The following is a 25,804-nucleotide window of genomic DNA, read 5'->3' on the forward strand; positions in this document are numbered from 1 at the left end:
CTATACTTTGTGGTTTATAACTTCTAGTTGCCACCTCTTCTTTATTTCAGGACCAAACTTAAGACAATCATTTATAGTCAATTTCCTTTCTCACCACCTCCGCCAAATCTGGCTCCCCCTGTTCTCTGCCACTAAAATTAAGGTCAACCTCCCCCACAATGCCAGATCCAAAGATGTTATTTTTTCAAACACCTCTTGGTTTTCTCAATACATTCTGAATACTCCTTAGTCTCCTTCACTGGCTTCTCATTTCCAAACTCTTCTCACCATTATTCCATTCTTAAGCTATTCTTTTGCTTTATACCCATTGTTCCTCAAAGTTTAAAGTTCTACCTATATACTGATTTTTGTATGTACAGACAACTCAGCTGCACTGTTCAGTAAGCACAGCACAACAAAATATGTTCACCCTGCCTGCCCTCCTGGATCCTCCAGTAAGTACCTTGTAATACAACTGTGTAGACTAGAAACCTGAGTCACCTGTGTCTGTTCTTCCTGTAGACTTTATATACACATCAGTCACAAGCTCTTGTGGAGTTTATCTCCTAAAGATCTCTTATATCTGTTCTGTTCTCTTCAGCCCTTCTGTCATTTCCTTTTCTTCTTTTGCTGGACACTGTAACACCCTCTCATTTTAGCCCCTCAATCCATCTTCTACACGGCTACAGCATAAGTTTCTAAAACGAAAACCTGAAATCAATCTAAAAGTTAAAAATATTCAATAGTTCTCAGCCAACAGATTTATAAAGCCCAATCTCCTTAGCCTGGGGCATGATTCTTTACACCCTATCCTTCAGGAAATGTCTTTAGCAACTTCAAATCAAAGATGCTATACTCTTTACGTGCACATATTCTGTACACTTGCCACTCTCTCCCTGACAATGCCTACTTTCTCTGGCCTACACTTGACCTTTTAATACACCTAGTTAAGACTCCTCTTTAAGAATACTCTAAAACCCATCCCCATCAAAGGCAAAGAAAAGTCTTCCATATTTCTGAATTCCCACTGCACTGGGACCAAGTCTTTATCTTTCTATGACGTGCTTTGCACATTTTGGATATTCAAAAAAATATTTGGCAAATGAGTAATAGAACAGAAAAGAAAATGCCATCCCAGGGGTGGCTGGGTGGCTCAGCAGGTTAAGCATCCAACTCTTAATTTCTGACTCAGATCCATGTCCATAAGACTGAGCCCCACATTGGGCTCCACACTCAGTGAGGAGTGTGCTTGAGATTTTTTCCCTCTGCCCCTCCTCTCCATGTGTACTCTCTATTCTAAAGTAAGTAAAGAAAAAAAAAAAGGAAAGAAAGAAAGAAAGATGGGGTGCCTGGGTGGCTCAGTGGGTTAAGCCTCTGCCTTCGGCTCAGGTCATGATCTCAGGGTCCTGGGATCGAGCCCAGCATCAGGCTCTCTACTTGGCGGGGAGCCTGCTTCCCCCTCTCTCTCTGCCTCTCTGCCTACTTGTGATCTCTTTCTGTCAAATGAATAAATAAAATCTTAAAAAAAAAAAAAGAAAGAAAATGCCATCCCAAACTTTAGTTCCTAAAAAAAATACACTAAAAGAATCACAGTTATTTTATTGGAATACTGACTTAAAATTCAATTACTACATTAATGCAATCACATCAAACTAACCATTGCATACATCAAGAGTTCCTTCCTTTTCTGAAAGTCATTAATGTCTGATAGAACCAATGCTTTTGGGTAGCAGGCCTATGAGCATGCCAAGAAAACTGGCTGGGAGCATGATATTTTATCAGCACCATCTACATAAAGCAATATAGACTAAAGACATAATTAGTTCTGTTAGCTCTAGAATCTAGACATATATCTTACAACAATAAATTATTATATGATAATACTCTATTTGATAAATTTTATCTCTGAATTAAGCAAGTCAGAAGAATTTTTTTATACTTTTCCAGTGTAACTTGAAAGTCCATTTTTTTTTAAAGATTTTATTTATTTATTTGATAGACAGAGATCACAAGTAGGCAGAGAGGCAGGCAGAGAAGGAGAGAGGGGGAAGCAGGCTCCCCGCTGAGCAGAGAGCCCGATGCGGGACTCGATCCCAGGACCCAGGATCCCAGGATCATGACCTGAGCTGAAGGCAGAGGCTTAACCTACTGAGCCACCCAGGCGCCCTGAAAGTCCATTTTAATAATTAAATAACACAAAAGCTAGCTGTATTCATTTTTCTAATTGCCAGCTTTGTGTTTAAATGGGCAACTAACAATAAGGATCATAGTTATTCTTGATTATTCAGGATAACAGGAATAGGGACACGGAAAATGAAATGAACACATATAATACACAAAGTCTTTCATCCTTTTCCCTTGAAATACAAGTAAAAAGCAAAAGCACCTGCTATAAATTTTAGTTCCTCTCTTCCCTTCATCTTAAGTGAAGGAGCTAGTATACAATGACATAGTCTAAAGGCCCTTAAGCATGACCAGGGTCACTTATGATCAACTACAATCACAAACTAAATATATTTTACAGCCCCCCAAAAATTCCAATGCATATAAAGGACTAAAGTTTCAAATTATATGAAAATAAATGCTCAATTTAAATATAGAAACTGGAAGCCAATGCTACCTTTTACTTAAATGTTCCTATAGTTTCGAGCTGTACAATGCACTTCAGCACACAGCCCAATATTACAGTTTAGATAAAATTCAGAGTTCACAAGGTCAAAACATCAGGAATGGCCTCCCATTTAATTATTAGGTTATCTCCAGCAGAGAGTCTCTTAGTGGATGCCCCTGTACTCATACTTATTTAGATTTTTAAATCTACTTATTTCCTGTTAATTTAAAAAATAAGTTAAAATAAATCATCTGCTATTAATTTCATTTCCCCTCTTCTCTTCATCTTGGGTGGACGAATTTTTTTTTAAGATTTTATTTATTTAGGGGCGCCTGGGTGGCTCAGTGGGTTAAAGCCTCTGCCTTCGGCTCAGGTCATGATCCCAGGGTCCTGGGATCGAGCCCCGCATCGGGCTCTCTGCTCAGCAGGGAGCCTGCTTCCTCCCTTCTCTCTCTGCCTGCCTCTCTGCCTACTTGTGATCTGTCAAATAAATAAATAAAATCTTTAAAAAAAAAAAAAAGATTTTATTTATTTATTTGACAGATGGAGATCACAAGTAGGCAGAAAAGCAGGCAGAGAGAGAGAGGGGAGGAAGCAGGCTCCCTGCCGAGCAGAGAGCCCGATGTGGGGCTTGATCCCAAGACTCCAGGATCATGACCTGAGCCGAAGGCAGAGGCTTTAACCCACTGAGCCACCCAGGCACCCCTGGGTGGACGAATTTAAGGAAACATTTCAAATCACCAAAGTTCAGTTTGTTGCCTCTCAAAACTTAGGGAATAATCTTGTTACAAAAAAATCTTGGAACACTGAAAAGAATAAAATAAAATTAAGATGTTTAAAAAAATAAAAAATAAAAATGCTCCAATCCACTGGGTATTGTACATAAACAATGAATCTTGGGGGGGGGGACTGTAACAGGGCACCTGGATGATGCAGTCAGTTGAGCACCCAACTCTTGGTTTCCGTGTGGGTCATGGTCTTGGGGTCATGGGATCAAGTCCCATGTTGGGCTCCATGCTCAGCACAGAGTCCGGTTGGGACTCTCTTTCCCTCATCTCCTCCTCCCCACCCCTGCTCTCTCTCAAATAAATAGATACATCTTTTTTTTTTTATATTCTTTTTTTAAAAGATTTTATTTATTTATTTGACAGATATCACAAGTAGGCAGAGAGGAAGGGCAGAGAGAGAGAGGGGGAAGCAGGCTCCCCACTCAGATCATGGGATAATGATGTGAGCCGAAGGCAAAGGCTTTAACCCACTAAGCCACCCACCACCCCTAAATAGATAAATCTTTTAAAAAATTATTTTTAAAAAACTTCATAATAATATTTTGTTACAGTGGTGAATTTTTAGGACAAGCCTTAATGGAGAACTTTTATACAAATTTCAGAAAGGTTGGTCCTAACCTCTGAACACTTAAACTTCTGAAATATCTAAATCAATAAACGTGTAAATACCTTTTTGTGTTCTTCATATTCTAATTTACTTAGCAACAATGCCTTCTCAAGATCTGCTTCAAACATTTCAGATGTCAGCTAGAACAAAAAGAAAGTTTCACAATTATGCCACACTAGCTAAATAACCATGACAATATATACAGGAAAGGGAAAAAAACACATTAAAAAACAATCTGGGTTCTCCAAATTTATCGTCCACACCAAAGTAGAGAACCTTGTCATTTTCAGAAGATACGAAAGCAAACTTCCAATTTTGAGGTTTCTATTTCCCTATTCACCTTCAATTATATATTATATATCACATAATTTTTTTCTTTAGTAAAAAAAATTTTACAAAGAAATTGACACTGTATTAGAGGTCAATGATGGTGTCCAGTTTAGGACACAGAAAATTATAATAGTGACCTCCACTCAAAAATGTAACTGAAAAATAATCAATAAACATTATAAAACATACCATTCCCTTAATATAAAGTAATCCACAGAGGTACAGAAACTTTAAATAAGGTGACCAAATGTTCTGGTAGATCTCTGATGTTACAGAATAAAATTATAGTGCACCTTTCTACCTCCATCCTTTTATTTGATTGTCCTACCTTTAAGGTCATCTAATACAATAAAAAAATAATTCTTTAATTTGTGATCTATATCTTTTGGTTCCTCTTTCCCACTACTCAAAATCATCTTAATTTCTTACATTCTAGCTCCTACTATCAACTGATCAAATTACTCTCCAAAATTACCAGACAGAATTGCTATGGTAGCTGAATGAAACTTTGGTTTCCACCATCGGAGACAAGGTTATAAGTGCAGCTGAAAACAGGAGAGTTGCCACATAACAGGAGTAAACTTCCTAGATTTGTGTACATGGATGTGTCAACCTATGTGGACTAGATAATAAAGGCACAAATTTAGTGGACATCTCTAGTGTTTGTCCAGAATCCCTTCCTTTTTCCCTGTGAATAGCTATACTTCACCCCAATGTCCTGTGATTCTAGTAGGACAGCCAATCACATAACCCTGTATACTACCCATCACCAAACCCACACAAACATCCAAACTACCATCATCAAGGACAGGGTGGTGGCAAGGGATTCAACTCTTTTTTGATGTCCTAGGAATTAAATTTTGAGAACAAATACAAAGCAAATGGTGTTTGATCATCTGATGTGACAGCCTCTATAAGTGAGCATACTAGTTCTACTGGTTCACATCTCTAAGCATTCCAGAATGCTTAAGCTTCCATCTCCCCCAAGACACACTTGTTTAGTTCTTAATTCAGATCGGTGAATCCTTTCAACAAATTACTTCAGCCAACAGTAATTGGAATTATTTCTATTGCTTAATGACAAAAAATTCTAAACTAAAACAGAAATTGACTCCAAAAAGGAATGATTTATCTCCAAGGAAAAACTTAAAAATTAGAAAAATGTAAACACTGGATACCATGAACTAAAGTTTTTTTGTTTGTTTGTTTGTTTTAAGATTTTATTTTTTTACTTGACAGAGGGAGATCACAAGTAGGCAGAGAGAGAGGGGGAAGCAGGCTCCCCACTGAGCAGACAGCCCGATGAGGGGCTCGATCCCAGGACCCCGGGATCATGACCCGAGCCGAAGGCAGAGGCTTTAACCCACTGAGCCACACAGACACAACTGAACTAAAGTTTTTATTCCTAACTAAGTTATCCCTTTGAAAGCATCTCATCTAAACCTACACTATGACAACAAAAAGAAGGGGGAAAGATTAGGTTTATCACAGAAAAAATGCAATTAGAATTAAATGGTAAATAAGGGTATATAGCTCTAGAAAATATGGTTAAACCCAGAGTAAACTGTGCATATTTCTATAAAACTAAAATAAATTGAAGAATTAATCCAAGATAGTAATCATCCGGAAAAAGTAGTAACCTTCCAAATATTTATAATACAAGAGATATTAAAAAACAGTATGTTATAAAGTAAAAAAGAATTGGATTCATGTTAGCATTACACAAAAAAGTTTACATCAGGGGTGCCTGAGTGGTGCAGTCCACTGAGCATCAGACTCTTGGTTTCAGCTCAGGTTGTGATCTCAGAGTCATGGCACTGGGCCCTGCATCAGACTCCACAATCAGTGCAGAGTCTGCTTGGGATTCTCTCCCTCTCCCTCAGCTCCTCCCCCTACCCCTGCACTCTCTCTCTCTCTCTAAATAAATAAATCTTTAAAAAATAGAGTCTACATCTATTTCTCCACCTAAACTCAAAGCAAACAGAGTATAAAATATTTCTTTGTAAGTAAAGTCAAGAAGTCATCCCAACACAGATAAAGTAACAAAACTATTTAAGTTTATTCTGATCAAAGCCAGTTCAATTTACCGCTGAATTTTTAATCCATATTAATGACATTTTACATTTATAGAAAGGGCATTTAATATTATTTCCAATATGTTATATATTCTGACTGATATTCCAAAAATTAGTTAATAAGCAGGAGAACAGATTAAAGAGTTGGGAGTCAACTAGAAGATGTCACTATTCTTTTTCCTATTAACTCAAGAACTTAAATATTAAAGTAGCTGATTCTAATAGCATGAAAAAAACTGAATAGAACTTTTAAAGTGAAAAGTCTCCTTAGCATTTGATTCTAAATGCAGCAGTTCAGAGCTTTCAATTTTTAACACAAACGTATACAAGGAAACACAAGTAGGCAAAAATGATTAAAGTTTCAATTTAAATCTTTAAAATCTAGAACAAATTTTCCAAAAATGTCCATATGATCAATCAACTAATAAGATAATGGACAACCTTCTATGTGCCTTGCTTGTAGGGCTTTAAAGCAGCTTTTGCCCTCAAAGAATTTCTGCTCCAGTTGTGGACAGAAAACTAACACATACGAAGCACAGGAAATAGAATAAAATATTGAAAATGCTACAAAAGTGGAGGAAAAAACATACATGACAAATAAAATTCAGAAAGGCATACCAAAAAGACATTAATTTGTTTGTCCATAAATGGTAGATATAATTTGGAGAGGTAGAAAAAGGAATCGAAGAATTTCAGAAGAGCCAAGTGAACAAAGATATGATATTAAAAATGGATGCATTATGGGATACTCCAAAGAAAGGGGATACCTGATAAAGTGTGAATTCAATAGAGAGAAATGTAGACAAAACCCAGGCTTTGGGAGAACACTCAGGTAGATCATTTAAATTCCAATTCCATGTATGTTAACTGACCTTGGGCAAATTACATGATTTCTATAAATATGAATTACTTCATATATAAAAAGGAAATAGAAATATCAACATACAGAGCAGTTTTAAAGATTTAAAGCTATTAATACATGTAAAGTGCCTAACCCAGTGCCTGCCTGGCACAAGACACACATACGGTAAATTGGAATTCCCCTCCTCTACAATGGAGAATAGTGGAAAATGAGGTTGCTTAGGTAGGGCAGAATTAGATTCCTGGCACTCCCTAAAAAGTAGGGACTCAGGACAGATGAAAGAGAATTGCTGATGAAAGTAATTTTAAAGAATTAAACTGGAACATCAGAAAAACGAAGGCTTAGAATCAATGCGTTTGGCTAAACATCTGTAATCTCAGCATACAGAAACTTGAACCAGAACATAAAAGTGCAGAAAATAAAGAAGGCTATATCCTAGAAAAGAATGACCAAGTTTTAGAACACTGACTGAATATGAAAGAAGAAAGAATCAAAGATAAGATTTGTGATCCTAGATAACAGGAAGAATGGCAGCACAACACAAAAACAATAAGAAAGAGAAAGAAAACATGATTCTAAATTCTCTTAACATATCTCACAGCGTTAATCATAAGACTACTATAAATATAGTTGTCAACCTAATTCATCAGTACATGTACAGACAGAACTGAGAGGGGGGACAGTCTGAGTCTGGAAGATAGGTACCAGGCAAGAAAATGCAAAACCACCATGATTTTTAAAAAAGTATCTTCTATTAAGTCTGCAGATTGAGATTTCCGCAGCACTTACAGGGAGGAGGAAAGGAAGACAAAGAAGAAATAGTAGGAAAAAAAAAAAGAAGAAGAAGAAATAGTAGGTACTACAATGCCTACAAGACTGAAGAAGATACTTACATGTGCCCAAGAAGGAGTACTTCAGATCCCCTTTCAGCTGGCTTCCTTCATTGCCTACTCCTACTCCCCACCTAGCAATAAAACATGTTTTTTCTATTTAAACAAACCTATAGCTCAAGGGCTTATGATCAGTTAATATGAAGAACCAATGAAAAATGGGAAGTCCAGCAAGTTTTTTGGAACTAGATCTAAAAAAAATAATTTGTAAGTCTAAGTACCATAACAATTTTACCCATTTTACATACAAGCAAAACAAATTCCAAATGAGGAGTTACTCCTCATTTCCCATAGGCATCATGGGAACAGGATTTTGTTTTTTGTTTTTTGTTTTTTTGGTGGGGGGGGGGGACAGGATTTTGTAACACAACACAGAACACCATTCTGAAGACAATCTAATGCTTACAGTCAATTGTTTCTTTAGCCACAACAGCAGCACTGCCCTGTGGTCCTCTAACTCCATGAGCTTCAGAGTGTGGACCACATATCTTTCACTAATCAGGAAGGCAGAATTATTTTTCCAAAAATCTTCTAATATTCTTATTGAACATTATAATTTTTTTAAGATTTTTATTTATTTATTTCACAGACAGAGATCACAAGTAGGCAGAGAGGCAGGCAGAGAGAGAGGGGGAAGCAGGCTCCCTGCCGAGCAGAGAGCCCGATGTGGGGCTCAATCCCAGGACCCCAGGATCATGACCTGAGCCGAAGGCAGAGGCTTTAACCCACTGAGCCACCCAGGCGCCCCGAACATTATAATTTTAAAGGCTGTCAACGTTCTACAAAAATTGGATCTGTGTGTACACACTAATTATTAGGTTCAGCTTATTTTGATAAAGTATCTTCATGTCTTCTAAGTGTTGTTTACATTTTTTAAATCTGCATTTTTGTTGTATGCTTTATTATGCGCCCAAGTAACAAAAATGGTTTAATGATTTACTGAAGGATTAAAAGTAGGAAGGAAAACAGAACTGTAAATAATGCTACTTATAGAAACACCATGAATTTTTAAGTGAACAGAATTCTAACACAGTGAATATAGAACATAAATCTGTATGTGTCAGACTATACATTATAAGTAGAAAATTATGATAGTGAGCATTTCAAATTATGATAGTGAGCATTTGAAATTTTGATTTATTGAGCCAATATATTTGTTCCTAGCTGCCTGCTATGAAACATGGTCAGACCAGTGGCCTGAAGACACCATAGTTTTTGTTTCACTTTCGAAGCACAATAACTTGTATAAGTCTTTCCAGAACAAGCACCACATAATGCCTTTTCCAGAACAAAGGTGATGGATTTTGTTGCTAAAGAAAGAGCCAAAAAATACAGAGGATTTATGAATTTGCACACCTTATAGGGAAACAAGTGCAAATCAAAAAATTTTCAAGGGACTTCTTATACCAGCCATGAGGTTAATGACAAATATCACAATCACAAACAAACAAAAAACATAAGCTATTGGCAAAATACCTTTATCAGATGGACCGGAGGTTTCACTGTACAAGAACAATTACGATTGTGCACATGCTAGCCGATATTTCACTTTAGAGCTGGACAAAACCAGTTTCAATAAGATATTGAATCAATAAGAGGAAGAAATATACAATGATATTTTATCAGTTTATCACTAAAAAATCCGTGAGTAGAAATTTTTCTATTCAATTTGTTTTTGAGCCATGATGTGGACTTAACATAAAGTCCACTGAAATCAGCAATATCAATGTATCATGAATAAAGGAAAACAACATCTACACAGAGGTTTATTCCCAGGCAACAGATACTGGTGAAGAGGATGTTTCTTGATCTTAATTGAGTATTAAAAGAAGTAGTAAAAATTATAAATATAACTAAATCAAAGCCACGGACTATTCACCTTTTTTAAAAATGGCTTTAATGAGATATAATTAACGTATTTCATGTACCACATAAAATTCACCCATTTCAAGTGTGAAGCAAATACCACTTTTGATGCATACAACTCTGCAAAGAAAAAGGAAATATAAGACTATCTTTCCATGCTGAAGTACACTGGGCACATACAAGTCTATGAGAGGGAAAATGAGATAAAACATTTCTTTAAACACTAATAGTGCTTTAAAGATTATCTCTACAATTTCCAGCAGCTTTCATAGCATACCTCAGCAAAACACACAGTATCCTGAACAGCCTGAACCTTTCCTTTCAGGGTTAATATGTTACAATTTTTAATGTTAAGGAAAAGATAAGAATTAAGATCAAAATGTGGTCCAGGCAGTTGGTCTATATTGGTCTTTTAATGAATAAATTCAACTCTTTACATTTATTTATTAAATGAAATGTCTATTATTCTTTTTTATACCTTATTTCAAAGGCTTCCTTGCATATTCCTGGACTTTGTCGCTTTGCTTATATGGACCAGGTTTAACTTTTTTTCTTCAACTGATTTTAAGCTCATAGAATGAAAAATTGTTCTCTTTAAAATAAAAAAAAAATCACACTTGAAACTATGTATCTTGTTACCATTATGAAAAATTTTAAAATACCCACTGGCTTCTCCAACCAATTTCCTTCCTAATTTTTGTATTCAAAAACAGGGATTTCACTTTAGACAAATTTTTCAACTGAGTCGATTTCTCTTTAACAAGCATTTACAATCGCAACTTAAGAGTTAATTCTGCACTAAATTGGTTTCAATGCTTGCCACTGGTGTTTTCCAATTGTTGTGCTCTTTATTTAGATTTGCCTTTTAATTGGCAGGAGCATATCTCAGAAGAGTTTGCAGAAAGGATACTGGCGGTATGCCTCCTTAGCCCTTTCACGTCTAGAAATGCATTTCTTTAGCCTTCACAAAAATGACACCCTCGCCAGATATGGAACTCTTGGTCCTAGCATTTCAATTCTGGCATTTAAAGTAGCCAGCCTGATTTTTCATCTTGTTTTCTCCCGTGTGTGGGTGTATATACATACAGAGTATATATACATATGTACACACATATATACACACACATATGTACACACATACATACACACACATATGTAACACACATATATATACACAAAGTACTATTTTGCTCTCATTCTTAAAATTAGAATCTTTTTAAAAGTCTTTTTAAAAGTTTTCCCCAAAAAGTCTTTAAAAAAGGCTTAAGTTCTTTCAAGCTCAGACTGGAGAACTTTACTTAGCTTAGGAAAATTTCTATCAGTATTATCTTTGGTTTTTTTAAAAGATTATTTATTTTAATTTATTAACATATAATGTATTATTTGTTCCAGGGGTACAGGTCTGTGACTCGTCAGTCTTAACATAATTCACAGCACTCACCATAGGACATACCCTCCTCAATGTCCATCACCCAGTATCAATATTATCTTTAATGACTGCCTCTATTGTTGTTGTAGGGACACTAATTATGCCTCTGTTGGATTTCACTTCTGTGTTCCAATCTATCATGTTGATTATATTGGCAAAATATAGCTCAGATTTCCTCCATACAACTGACTCAATCTTCTTCAGTGTATAGTCTGTTCTTTAATCTAATGAAATTTTGAATTCTGCTATGATTTTATTTCCCCAATTTTTTATTTCACCCACTTCCCTCCCTTTCAGTTTCTCTTGTCCACTTTTCATCTCAGTCTACCACCTCACCTTGCTTTATAACATTACTAATCTCCTTGACTTTTACAAGATGTTCTAGCCCCTGGGTTTTTATTAAGGCAAAAGAACAGGTAGCGTCTACAAGCAAATTTTGCTTCCTATAATAAATCTGTTTCAAAGTATACTTTCACTTTGGACACGAAGTACAATGTTCTTTTCCTTTTGTGGGGCACAAATTGCTTCAGTTGATGTGAGATCAACTAGGATCCAGTGTTTGCTCACATGGAGAAGGAATGGATGCTTCATTACTGTCCACCTAGCTGCTATTTAATACCAGCTCTCAGATTTTATGCTCAGGCTTAACTGATGTAAAATTGCCTTGGTGATTTAAAAGTAGTAAAGTTTGTCTTAGCAAAATTTCTCTTTTGTGTTTGAAATAAGTAGCCACATAACAAACAAGCTTTCTACAGCCATCTCTTTGTCTCATCTCCCTCAATACTGGAATTTCTCGTGTTATTCCTTTACTGTGTCAGGGAGAACACCCACCATACTATGTGCTTTCTGCCTAGTCTAGTCACTCCCTGGTTCCTACTTTTAAAATCTGTTATGCCACATAGTAAAATAGATTCCAAATGGTTTCCTATCCATCTGTTCCAAAGCCTGCCCTTATCTATTCTTCACTTACCAATATAATTATCCAAGGATCTACTCTATCTCCCAAGACCTTGATTATTTTCCTGCAAGTGAGAATTCCAAATACGGTACCAGGTTTTCCTAAGTGACCCATCAAGAGTATACCCAGCAGAAATCCTCTGAAGTTCCTGAGCCTGGGATAACATTCTTGTACAGGGTCAGGGCCAAGTCAACTATTTCCTTTTCATAATTACCTGGTCATTTTGGCAGCATTCAGTGGGGGCAGGAAGAAGGGTAATCAAATATCTGTGCTCAAGTTGCCACATTACATGAAATTTATTTTGGTGCAAATTTGAGCAGTTTTCCTTCATTAATTTTCCAGTGCCCTTTGGGCACTGGGAGAAATTCTCTCTGGTGAAGACACTGGTCAATTCTATTACTATCTAAACAAGTAGATCATTACATTTATACTTGTAAACCAGAAGAACCTATCATAATGAATGCTGCAGAAGGAAAAAAGAAATAATCGAATAAAAACTAGAGGGTTTAACACAAGACGATTTATCCAGCATACCACCGTCTGGAAATATCTTTTAAGCAGCATTTGTGCAGAGGTCTCGTGTAATAATTGACACTGTGATGATGCACCTAAGGCATTACAAAATCCTAACAAAAATGTTTTAACTAATATAGTTTTTGTGTTAAGAGTGCAGTTTAGTATGTTCTAATTCTTTCAAAACTGGTAACCAAAGCATGATGGGTATAGTACTCTACTAAACCAAACATCTGCTAGAACAATACCTATTCCCAACAGATCAACTGCCAGTTTGACAGGTAAGCAAATAAATTACTATTCATTTCCCACACATACAGCATCTCCTAGAGTACATTCCAGGGTTAGTATGTTATTTTCCTGAACAGCACACACACCAGAATTGACTGATCTTAAAAATCATCTATTTGGGGCGCCTGGGTGGCTCAGTGGGTTAAGCCTCTGCCTTCGGCTCAGGTCATATCTCAGGATCCTGAGATCGAGTCCCGCATCGGGCTCTCTGCTCAGCGGGGAGCCTGCTTCCTCCTCTCTCTCTGCCTGCCTCTCTGCCTACTTGTGATCTCGCTCTCTGTCAAATAAATAAATAAAATCTTTAAAAAAATCATCTATTTGGTTTTGTTATTAATAATATTTATTTAACAGAAGCACAATGTGTCATGTAAATAGGTTAAAGAAACTAACAAATGCCATAAACTATTGTACATCGAAGTTAAAAACGAGGGGGCTCCTGGGTGGTTCAGCAGCTTAAGCATCTGTCTTCATGATCCCAGGGTCCAGGGATAGAGCCCTGCATTGAGCTCCCTGCTCAGTGGGGAATCTGCTTCTCCCTCCCCATCTGCTCCTCTCCCCTGCTCATGCTTTCTTTCTCTCAAATAAACAAATAAATAAATTTTTCAAAAAAAAGTTGAAAAGGAAATCTTCCCCTTTAAAGTCTTCCTTTTTGAAGCAAAATTATAACTGAGTATTTTTAACAAGAGACCTTGGACCCTACAAATACTGATTTTTTTTACCTGAAATATAATTTAATCCTGTTATTTTACCTTCCCAATCTCTCCCCCATTTGTAAAAAGGCAGATGAATTGAAAACTCACAAAATAACTGCTTTGAATTGCCAAAGCTAACAAAATAATAAATGTATCAATCTTTTCTTAGTGGATGAAAAACAGAACCTCTTATTAAAAGTACAAAGATGTGTGAATTAATCCAATATAAAATGCTCCTCAGAACAGTGGTGTCATGGACTCAGATGCACTATCATTTTAAAATGCATAAATTCACTGAAATACAAAGCAAAATAATCTGATTTACTTAACTGTACCTGCTCATCTCTTTGCCTCCACTCTTGCCAATTTTCTTCTCGTGAATCCTTCTGCACTGGGTTTGGTAATGAAAGCTCATGTTGAGGATTACAAATGGCATGGGAGGATTTCTGGGGAATTTTCTTAAAAGCAAGATTCCTGAGCTATGAAATAAACAAAAAGCATATTAAAGTCAGTCTACCAATTCTGGAATACTAATGATTTTTTTTGTAAGTTGAAAAAAAATCAATAATATTTTTATATTCCAAATACTATTCCATTCATTATGTTCTCAGAATCACTGTGCTCTTAATCTTAGTAAAATATTAATTTCATCATATTTAGATAACATTGGTGGGTTTGAAAATGGATTGTATTCTATTATACCATCATTTTAATGATTCTGATTTACTTAAGAAGTTTATAGGAGTAGAAAACAGTATAACAAGTGTGCTTTTGACTATGCGGTACACCTGAAACTAATATGACATTGTATGATTTGTGGTAAGCATAGTTTAATGGATAAAATTGTTGAATCACTATATTGTACACCTGAAATTAACATAGCATTGTGTCAACTACCCTCAAACAAAGGAAAAAAAATTTTAATGGGGATAATGATAATATAATTTAACGCACCAATTACCTTAAAGGGTTGTTGTGAGGAATAAATGAATCAATAAAGGCAGAGTGCTTAAAATACACCTTTCTTATAATTAACATTATAAATTTAAGATATATATATGACATATATCAACTATACTTTAAAAAAAGGCAAAATCATGGATTAAAAAAGATTCAAGTTTAATGGCTTACAAATTTTACAGTTTAAATAGTGAGAGAAAGTACTTTGGAAGTCCTTAAAAATACAGGGCCTAGTCCACAAAGTAACATGATGAGCTAAAACTGGACCAGCCTAACCACTCCCAACAAAGTATCATCATCATCACCATCACCATCATCATCTGAGATGCAGTAGTTGGAACAGTGAGAGGTTATTATGGATTGAATTATAATCCCCCAAAAGATGTGTCGTAGGCCTGAAAAAGGCAGGGTTTCTGTGAATGTGACATTATTTGGAAAATGAGATCTCACAGATGTCATCAAGATACCTCATGAGGGGTTACACTGAATGAGAGTGGGCCTAATCCAATACAACAGTTGTCCCTATAAGAAGAGGTGAAGACAGAGATATACAAACAATGCCAAGTAAAAGCAAAGGCAAAGACTGAAGTGACACAGCCATGAGCCAAGGAATGCCAAGGACTGACTCCCACAAGGAGTAGGAAGAGCCCAGGAAGACCACGCAGTCTCAGACAGCCTGGTCCTTGCAGACTCCTTGGTTTGGACTTTTGCTTACAGTGGGAAAGTAGACATAAGCAGTTATAATTTTTACCTCATTTGCTTCACTCTGTTGCTGTTCCTTCTTTTTTCTTCTTTTTTCTCTCTTTTTCTCATTTGTAGTTGATTTGCTTGCTTGAGACTTTCCAGTATTCCGACCTTTGCCTTTTCCAGGCTCAGAATCAGAACCACTGCCACTATCTACTTGCAATAGGGCAAAACGAGAAGCAGTAGTGGGAACAGAACTAAGTACTGCTGAGGCCATTGTAAAGATTTCTATTTTAAAATATTTCTATCAAGAATAATTCCTGTGGGGAGGGAAAAGAAGGGCCAGATGAGTAAACATAATCAGTAAAATCTGTTCTAGATTCTAGAACAATCTTAAACACACACACACACACACACACACACACACACACACTTCTCCTGACACTGGATTTAGTAATATTTGGATTCATACCCACAGTTCTACTAGCAATAACATTCTTTTTTGAGTAAACAATATAAAATTGTATAATATAAAATAGAAAAAAGGAGACTGAGATTTCACAGACAACTATTGCAAGACTACCACAAATAAAATGTATTCATTTTTCCATATATGGTTTTCTTCTTTTAATTATACTGCTATAATATATACATATTTACAGAGAACACCCTAAATCAATATGGAGCGGTAGGAATATTTTTCACTGCACACAGAGGCCCTTAGTCCAACTCCATGTTAATCTCCAACTTTCAAGAGGGGCAAAAAGGAAGAGAAAAGGAAGAACACTCTTATCATACACAAAATATTGCCTTAAGTTTGATTCTGGAAACTACTAAGTCACAGAACTGACAGCAGAACAGAGAACCTATATTTCCTCAACCAAAGGATACTTATCAAAATCACGTTCCACATTATCTTCTGCTTCATTAGTTTCAGTGTACCCTGAGAGACCTTTTAGACTCAGGGTATTAAAGGTCCTACAGTAATATCTCACCCAAATCGTTAATTTAGTTTTACAGAGGAGGCAACTGGTGCTTGGACTGGATAAGTGACTTGCTTAAGGTCATTCTGCAAGTTAGTCATGACCCGAACCTAGTTTTGTTGAACTTTGCTCTCCAAGTTCAAAGTAAGAGGCCCTGTAACTACTAGAAGACTCTGTGCTCTTTCCATTCAAAAAGAAACAGATTGTGAAACTCAGAAATTGGTTCATTTTATTTTGAAATGTATCAAGTACACAACCTAATAAAAAATGTTTGTAAATAAATGAACACTCCAAGATCCCAGCACTAAGATTAAGAAAATTTTAACCATTTTGGAGGGGGGGATGTTGGGAGGGCCTAGTGGTGGGTATTAAGGAGGGCACGTATTGGATGGGGCACTGGGTGTGGTGCATAAACGATGAATCTTGGAACACTGAAAAAAATAAAAGAAAATTGAAAAAAAAAAAAGAAAAGTTTTAACCCACCCTGTGCCTCTCACCAACAGCATCCCAACTGCCCCTGGCCAGAGATAACTATTACCCTGATTTTTGTGTTAATCATTTGTTTTTCTTTATAATTTTAACATATCTATCTCAAGCCACAGTACCCCTATCCAAACTAGCTACTGTCACTTCTAAAATATCCTCTTGTTTACACAGATTACACCATTCAATGTGATATGGGACTATGCAAAAGTACAAATACTAGAAATGAGAATCATTGGGGTCCATTCTGAAAGCTAACCACATACTACAGTTTGTATGTTTTTACGAGGGAACAAAAAAGAAAAGGAATCTTCCATTTTAACTAAAAAATCCAGAAAATTATTTGGAAATCTTTGAGTTTCCTGTTAAAAATGAAGAAAATAAGAGCTGATATTTGAAGATATCACCTAGTAGTTATTAAGGTATTTTTATTATAAATACCATGTTAAGACCTACTGCGCCTATGTTCAAAAATACACAAATCAAGATAAATACCATGACATATAGAAATGACTTCATACTGACAAATTATGACATATTTTTAGGCTTAAATCTTTGCTGCAAGCATGAGAATTAAGGTTTTACAAGTTCCTACAATGGAGAAGACATGACAAAATTAAAAAGTTCAAGACTCAAAAACATTATGGAGGGGTGTCTGGGTGGCTCAGTGGGTTAAGCCTCTGCCTTCAGCTCAGGTCATGATCTCAGGGTCCTGGGATTGAGCCCCACATCAGGCTCTTAGCTCAGCAGGGAGCCTGCTTCCCCCTCTCTCGCCTCTCTGCCTACTTGTGATTTCTCTCTATGTCAAATAAATAAATAAAAAATCTTAAAAAAGAAAAAAAAAGAAAACTCACTTAAAAAAAAAACCGACATTATGGAAAGCATTAATTCTACTTCAACTTCAACATGCCACATGAAAAATCCTTTAAGTTTTAGTTGCTTTGAGTCCTTTAGGTATAATGATCCTACACAGTTGCTCAACAACTGTTAGTACATTTAATTTTAACTATTGGGACTATAACCTGCATGGGTTAGACATTCACAAATATTCACTGATCCTCCCTGAAGGAGAATTATGCACCACTCTCCTACTGAATAGAGGCATGACCGTGTGAGTTACTTTGGCCAGTGAAATTTAAGCTTCAAAACCTTTAAAAGTCAGAACAAGTTCCTGCTTCTGTGATTTTTGAAGTATAGGTTGAGATGGGAGTCTCCATTGGTCAGGTCTGATGGGTCTGAAATTATAATGAATAAAGTCTCTTATTAACCTGTAATGGATACACAGTTTAAGCAAGACAGCAACTTCGCTGCTTTAAGCTGTAGAAATTTTCAGGTTGTTGTTACAGTATAACTAGCCTTATTATGACTGATATCTTACAAAAATTTCTTTTCCATTCTAGGACTGATATCAAAACCATGAATGTCACATTTAGATTGCTCTGCTTGAGTTAAACGTTCACATATGTCAAACACATCTCCACAAAGCTCACAAAATTTTCTTTCTGTGGCACAGAGCAGAGCTTCCTTACCAATGTATCCTCCAATAAAGTTTCCCTTTGGGCATCTAAGAAAACTCTGGAGCATTCAGAGATGCTGGGCAGGCCACCACCAGATGCAAGCAGCATGCTGCGCTGTGGTTATCCGTCAGCTGTGAAGAGGGAAGTACGTGAGCCCCTGGAAATCTGCTTCATCAGACCAGCACAGGATACACTTGCGCCTGTCAGGGTAGGCAGGCCCAGGAAACCGTTGGGAAAGTTTGTGCTCTAGCTACCCCAAATGCAATACATGCAGTACAGGGGACAGCAGCTGCTGTCAGGAGTGGGAAAATACAATGTCTCCTAGTAAGCAAGGTTCCAAGTAACAGCCTGAAAGCTCTCCATTCACAAGGAGCAGATAATTCCTCTCACTTGTCAGTGGTACGCCTTTTTTTTTTTTTTTAAAGATTTTATTTATTTATTTGACAGACAGAGATCACAAGTAGGCAGAGAGGCAGGCAGAGAGAGAGGGAAGCAGGCTCCCCACTGAGCAGAGAGCCCGATGCAGGACTCGATCCCAGGACGCTGAGATCGGGACCTGAGCCAAAGGCAGAGGCTTAACCCACTGAGCCACCCAGGCGCCCCAGTGGTACGCCTTTTTAATGACATAAAGTGTAGCTCCAAGGTGACTGCTCAAACAATGCGTATGCTTTCTGAAAATAAGAGCTTGGTCATTTTAAACACTTGAAGTTACAAAGTCCAATTGAATCTGAACTCCTTTCATTTTATCACAAGAAATTCTTACTACAAGAAAAATTTAAGAAATTCTTTACTACATTTTCTATGAGAAAAACTTTCGGATTCTTTAAAAATAATTTCAACTGTTATAAATGATTGAATAGTTAATTAAAAATTGTTTATTTTTATTATCTTCTCATCCAAATAAAATTTCAATGGGAACTCAATCTGAAGAAAGTCTGGATCAGGAATTGTATGTTCTTATTTCAGGGACAAACCTGTTATTTATTTATTTTTTAAGATTTTGTTTATTTATTTGACAGACAGAGATCACAAGCAGGCAGAGAGGCAGACAGAGAGAGAGGAAGGGAAGCAGGCTCCCCACTGAGCAGAGAGCCCAATGCAGGGCTCAATCCCAGGACCCTGGGATCATGACCCAAGCTGAAGGCAGAGGCTTTAACCCACTGAGCCACCCAGGCGCCCACAAATCTGTTATTTAAAAACTTCTGTTCATGGAAGCAAGCAACAATTTTCTCATGAGAAACCCTGAAAAGATTCTAAAGTTTTATACAAACTCAGCATTTAATATCTTTCCTCATACTTTATATTTTGTTTTACTTATCCTAATAATATACTATAAAGAAAATGTAACACGTTTTTTCCAGCCCGCTCTACATAGACACTGAGGATCCCTTCCCAGTTTGGGGACAATGAGATGCTCTGGTCTTTCATGTTTGTAATGCAGAAATCAAACGGCAGAAAAGCACTAGCCTATGATGCCAACCTGGAACAAGAATCCCTAGTCAAACCTGGTCAACCTGCTGCTTGCTGAGAGCTCCCGAGCAATCCACCTGATCTCTCAGTTTCCTCATCTGTGAAATGGGGACAAGAATATATATTTCACTGTGATGTTGTAAAGATTAAATAATCTATGTGATGTGCTTAGAACAGTTGCCAGAACAGCAGAAGCACTCAAATGTAGATGGCTGCTGGTGTTCTTACTATAATTACTAACCAAAGCATGACTTGAGGTCCTGTGAAGCACAGGAGAACTGGCACAAGCTATTTAAAAATTTGGCTAAGCATGTCTGACTCGAGGGCAAAAAGTGGTTGGAGACTTAAATCAACATCTGGCCCTTCTCAAAGTTAAGACTTTAACCTATGAAATGAAAGGAAAAAGTGTTTAGGCCCTGAGAAGTAGGGGTCGAGCAGTCAACCACTGAAAAGAGAAGATTATACCTAACGAACTGCAGAGGGAAACACCAATCTACCTGAAACCCAAGAATCACAGAAGGGACTATGTTTTAAACAGTAGGCACACAGCAGACAGACAATAAACAATTCCTGAATGAATGAAAAGAAGTAATAAAAGAATGATAAACTGAAAAGAAAGCATTAGAACAAAGAGTGTTAAATGAGGAACAGCAAAAAAAACAACATTTTTCTGAGGAAAATGTTACCTATGATACCTATGATACACTACTTATGATACACCTCAGCTACCTATGATACACCTCAGCAACCTGTGTGTCAAAATACTTTAACTCAAGAAATGGTAGACAGAAAGAAGGAAATGTTCACCTATAATGATCCCTTGTTTGGTCTGGGGCAGGGCTATATAACAGAACAGATAGTGGCCACCCCTTGCACTATACATAACAGCTGAGGGGGTAAGGAAATGGGACAACTGGAAGAGCTTCATCATCTATGCTACGTACTATACTTTAAAAGGCAGGAGGCGGGGGGGGGGGGTGCCTGGGTGACTCAGTGGGTTAAGTGTATGACTCTTGGTTTTGGCTCAGGTAATGATCTCATGGGTCCTGGGCTGGCTCCATGCTCAGCATTGGGTCTGCATGAAAGATTCTCTCCTTCTGCCCTCCCCCCACTCACATGCACACACGCGTTCACATGCTCTCTCTCAAATAAATAAAAATCTTTAAAAAAAAAATGTAATAGCTAACACATCATCTACCTTAACAGCCAAAAAAGAAATCGATGCAGCATGTAAAAGGTACACTAACCAGTACTTCAGAAGTGCGGGGGGGGGGGGGGCGGGAAATGTAAATTTTAACTGAAAGAAGGAAATAAAAATATTTAAAAATCCCAAATTTGTAAATACGTATATTGCTTTCATACATACCAAAAAGAAGGAAATGCACAGAACTGCGCATTATGCTTATTTCCTTTTAGTAGTTTTCACTCTTTCCCCAAATATTCTATAATGACCACATTCCTTCTATAAGAAAAAAAATCGTTTTGGAAAGGGCAAATGGCTATCTATACCTAAATTCAAAAAGATAAACATAATGTACTCAATGCAATATTGACTTCTCTGTCCTTGATGCTCTGGTCCTTCCTGTTAATGATGCACAGAAGACAGAGAACAATTATCAAAGACTGCTTGGTGCATGCCTTTAAGAGAACATTACCTTCATTAACAAATTATTCAGAATTTGCAAAAAGATGGTTATCTTATACAATCCAGGGATTTATTTGAAACTTTTTTGGTAAACGTTGGAGAGAAAAGGGGATAAAAAGGCCATGAGAACACCAGGTTTTTTTATTTTTAAAGACACTATTTCAGGGAATGGCTAGGGTTAATATACCTTCAGAATACTATTCCTTCAGTCTTGTGTCCTAAACTTCTACATCTCCACCTACCATCATAGCTAAGAGATATTAGGATGAGTACGTTTAAATAGAGCACTTCTCATTCTCCCTACCATTTCCCTTTTCTTTCTGTCTCATGTGGTCTTTAAAATACAAATACTCAAAAGCTCAGATGTTTATATACCCTTAAGTGATATAGACATAATTAAGATATACAAAAACTACATAGCAGACATCTTGTAAGCTACCAACATTGGTCAGTCTATGAATGTGGTGGCTAGTGCTATAAATTAAATAGGCATTTACATATTACTAAGATTCTATACAAATCAGGTTTTTAGTCCAGAAATATAATGATTACTTTTTAAGTTTCCCCTCTTCCCTTTGAGTCTCCTTTTAAACATAAGTTAAAGGCAAAGAACAAAGCTGGAGATATCATGCTTCTAATTTCAAGCTATATTACAAAGCCATAGTAATCAAAACAGTATGGTACTGGCATAAAAATAGACACATAAACCAACAGAACAGAATAGAGCCCAGAAAACCCACCCAAACAAGGTTATTTAATTTACAATAGAGGAGGAAAAAATATACAATGAGAAAAGGACACTCTCTTCAATAAATGGTGCTGGGAAAACCAGACAGCTGTATGCAAAACAATGAAACTGTACCACATTATATCATACACAAAAATTGATTCAAAATGGATTAAACACCTAAATGTGAGACCAGAAACCAAAAAACTCCTATGGGAAAACAGGCTGGGGCAACTGGGTGGCTCAATCGTTTAAGTGACTGCCTTTGGCTCAGGTCATGATCCTAGGGTCCTGGGATAGAGTCCCACATTGGGCTCCCTGCTTAGCAGGGAGCCTGCCACTCCTCTGCTTGTGTGCTTTCTCCCTCTTTCTCTCTGACAAATAAGTAAAATCTTAAAAAAAAAAAAAAAAAAAAGAAAGAAAGAAAGAAAAAGAAAAGGAAACATAGGCAATAAGCTACTTGACATCACTCTTGCTAATATTTTTGGATCTGACGCCAAAGGCAATGGCAACAAAAGCAAAAATAAACAAGACTACATCAAATTAAAATGCTTTTGTACAGCAAAGAAAACCATCATCAAGACAAAAAGACACCCTACTGAATAGAAGAAGAAATTTGCAAATCACATATCTGATAAGGAGCTACTATCCAAAATATATAAAGAACTCACACAACTCGGTGACCAAAAAAATTCAATTAGAAATGGGCATAGGATCTGAATGACACTTATCCAAAGAAGACATACAGATGGCCAAAAGGCATATGAAAAAATGCTCATCACCACTAATCATCAGGGAAAGTAAAGTCAAAACCATAATGAGATGTCATCTCACACCTGTCAGAATGCCCATTATCAAATAAGACAAGAAATAACAAGTGTTGGAGAGGTTGTGGAGAAAAGGGAACCCTTTCATACTGTTGGCAGGCCACTATGAAAAAACAGTATGGAGAGTCCTCAAAAAATTAAAAACAGAACTACTATATGATCCAGCAATTCCACTAGTAGGTATTTACCCAAAGAAAACAAAAACACTAATTTGAAAAGATATAAGCACCCCTATCTTCACTGCAGCATTGTTTATAATAGCCAAAATAAGGAAACAATCTAAGTATCCACTGATGTCTGAATAGATAAAGAAAATGTGGTATATATACATGATGGAATACTACTCAGCCACGTAAGGAAATCTTGCCATTTGTGACAAAAAGGAATGGACCTTGAGGGCATAATGCAACATGAAATAATTCACAAAGAGAAAGATTTCACCATATATGTGAAATCTAAAAAGCAAAACAAAAGAACAAATAAAACTCACAGTTACAGAGAACAGACTGGTGGTTATCAGAAGGGAAAGGGGTTGGGAGATAGGTGAAAAGGGTAAAAGGGGTCAATTGTATTGTAACAGATAGTAGATAACTAGACTTATGATGATGATCACTTTGTAGTATATGTAAATATAAAATTATTATGCTATACACCTAAAACTAATGTTGTATACCAATTTTACTTCATAACAAAATAAAAATAACTTATAAATACTTGGAGGAGGACAGAAGAAAATTCCCAAAGATCATTTTAAAACAACTGTTTCAGGGGCACATGGTGGCTCAGTTGGTTAAGCGTCCAACTCTTGGTTTCAACTAAGGTCATGATCTCAGAGTTGTGGAATGAAGCCCCATGTCAGGCTCCACATGCAGTGAGGAGTCTCCTGGAGATTCTCTCTCCCCCTTTCTCTCAACCCCCACTTGTGTTTTCTCTCTCCCTCTCTCACTCTTTCTAAAAAAAATTTTTTAATGTAAAGACAATTGTTTCAGGTCAAAATGCACAGGAATTAAAAAGTTCACAAATGTAAATATGCAGGCAGCTCATAACATTCAAGTACAATATTCTATAATTTCTTAATGACTACCATTAGTAAAAACTATTAATTTCTCTATAATCTAAATCTCTAAAATCTCTGAGATCACAGTAATAACAAATTATAGTGAAGTCTCCATTTTAATATATACTCAATACTCGAAAAATCCAATTATTTGACTTATCAAATAATATAGCACATGTTAGGGCTTCCTACAGTAACTGTCCTTCCTTAGATGTTGTACTATAGCAAAATAAACTACCTAAAATTTCCTGAACACGCATTATTTTACTTGTTCATATCTTTTTTCTGTTGCCTCTGGCTAAAATGCCTTCCCTCTTTTCGACATAAAACTTCTATTCACTCTTCAAAATCCTGCTCAGGGGCTAGCATCTCTATGAAGCTTCCTCTGACCTGTCCCTCAACTTAATCATTCCCTTCTCTGTAATATGTCTGTACTTTTATATTTATTATTAAGTGGATTCCGTTAAAATTATGTTTGTTCTTGTGCCTAGCCACCTATAATCATGAATTCAACATTCTGAAAGTCAATCCCTAACAAAACCACAGGACCAAGCACCCAAAAGATAAATTTACTGAATTTTAAAAATATATTTGTATTCCTCAAGTACACAGCTATCTATGCATTGAAATATATGCTTTAATATAGAATGTACAGCAAAACAAAATGCAAAGTACACTACAGATAATCCTCAATTCCCATAATGTACATGTGAATTAACAATGATTATTAGCAGTTCACATTTGTTTCATTAGAAGTGCCACGCTACTAAGTGATCACCACAGCTAATTTTGTTTAGGAAACATATTTGCTTAAGAAACATAACTGGGTTTAAAGTGTTGATTTAAAAAAATTAGGATACATCAGGTAAACTCTAAAAACAAATGGCCTAAATGGTGAAGGGCAGGATTTCTAAATGGCTGTTATTCTTGGACTCTCCCACCAAGATTCTGAGGACCACTGCCACTATGACCTCATCCCATCAGACTATGACCTCTCTAGGGTCAAGAAAAATGGTAGCAGTAGCCATACCTCAGTCTAGAGCAACCAGATATATTCCTTTAGTAAAATGACAGTCATCTTCCATTAACACCATCAACCAGTTTAGCCTAATCAAACAATAAATTAATATGATGTAGATATAATTAGTGCGGCCTCCTAGAAATGTAACTTAGATTTAAAAAGATAGATTGAGCATAAAATGAAATGGCACTGAGTATCAGTTATTTAGTACCTGGTGAAACTTTAACAAATATATTATTTCATGTTCCGTGTTCCTCAAATAACACAACTAAACAATATCTTTCACTTTGGCTTTTTATAAAGTTCACAACCAACAACTGCCAAGTGCAGACCAAAACCATGCTCCCAACACACTTCCTGCAAACAAAACACATAAATTTAATGGATATGTCCTAAATTACATTTTTTTCTTCACAGTTAAGTACTGCTGCCCTAATCCTATCTGCACTTAACTTCTGGGGGCTGAAAAATCAAAAAGTACAAGCAGGTATTGAGTGAGGATCTAAAGGATTCTCCCACGGATAAAACACGTGTATTTT

The 25,804-nt window shown here is 36.5% G+C and overlaps 1 protein-coding gene across 4 annotated transcripts in view; it reads right to left on the bottom strand.

Annotated features, from left to right (window-relative positions):
- Positions 1-25,804, bottom strand: part of GKAP1 (G kinase anchoring protein 1) — a 75,931-nt gene that overhangs the window by 48,607 nt on the left and 1,520 nt on the right. For 2 of the 4 annotated variants that reach the window (XM_080820713.1, XM_080820715.1), the window contains exons 3-6: positions 18,531-18,649; positions 15,603-15,855; positions 14,227-14,370; positions 4,048-4,125 (exon numbers count right to left, since the gene is read on the bottom strand). In XM_080820713.1, coding sequence (XP_080676839.1) covers positions 4,048-4,125; positions 14,227-14,370; positions 15,603-15,812 — 432 coding nt within the window. In that variant the 5' untranslated portion in view covers positions 15,813-15,855; positions 18,531-18,649. The remainder of the gene's footprint in view (positions 1-4,047; positions 4,126-14,226; positions 14,371-15,602; positions 15,856-18,530; positions 18,650-25,804) is intronic. The other 2 variants (XM_080820712.1, XM_080820714.1) reach the window with 1 other exon arrangement.

Source organism: Martes martes (genome assembly GCF_963455335.1).
Source record: "Martes martes genome assembly, chromosome: 12".
Taxonomy (NCBI): domain Eukaryota; kingdom Metazoa; phylum Chordata; class Mammalia; order Carnivora; family Mustelidae; genus Martes; species Martes martes.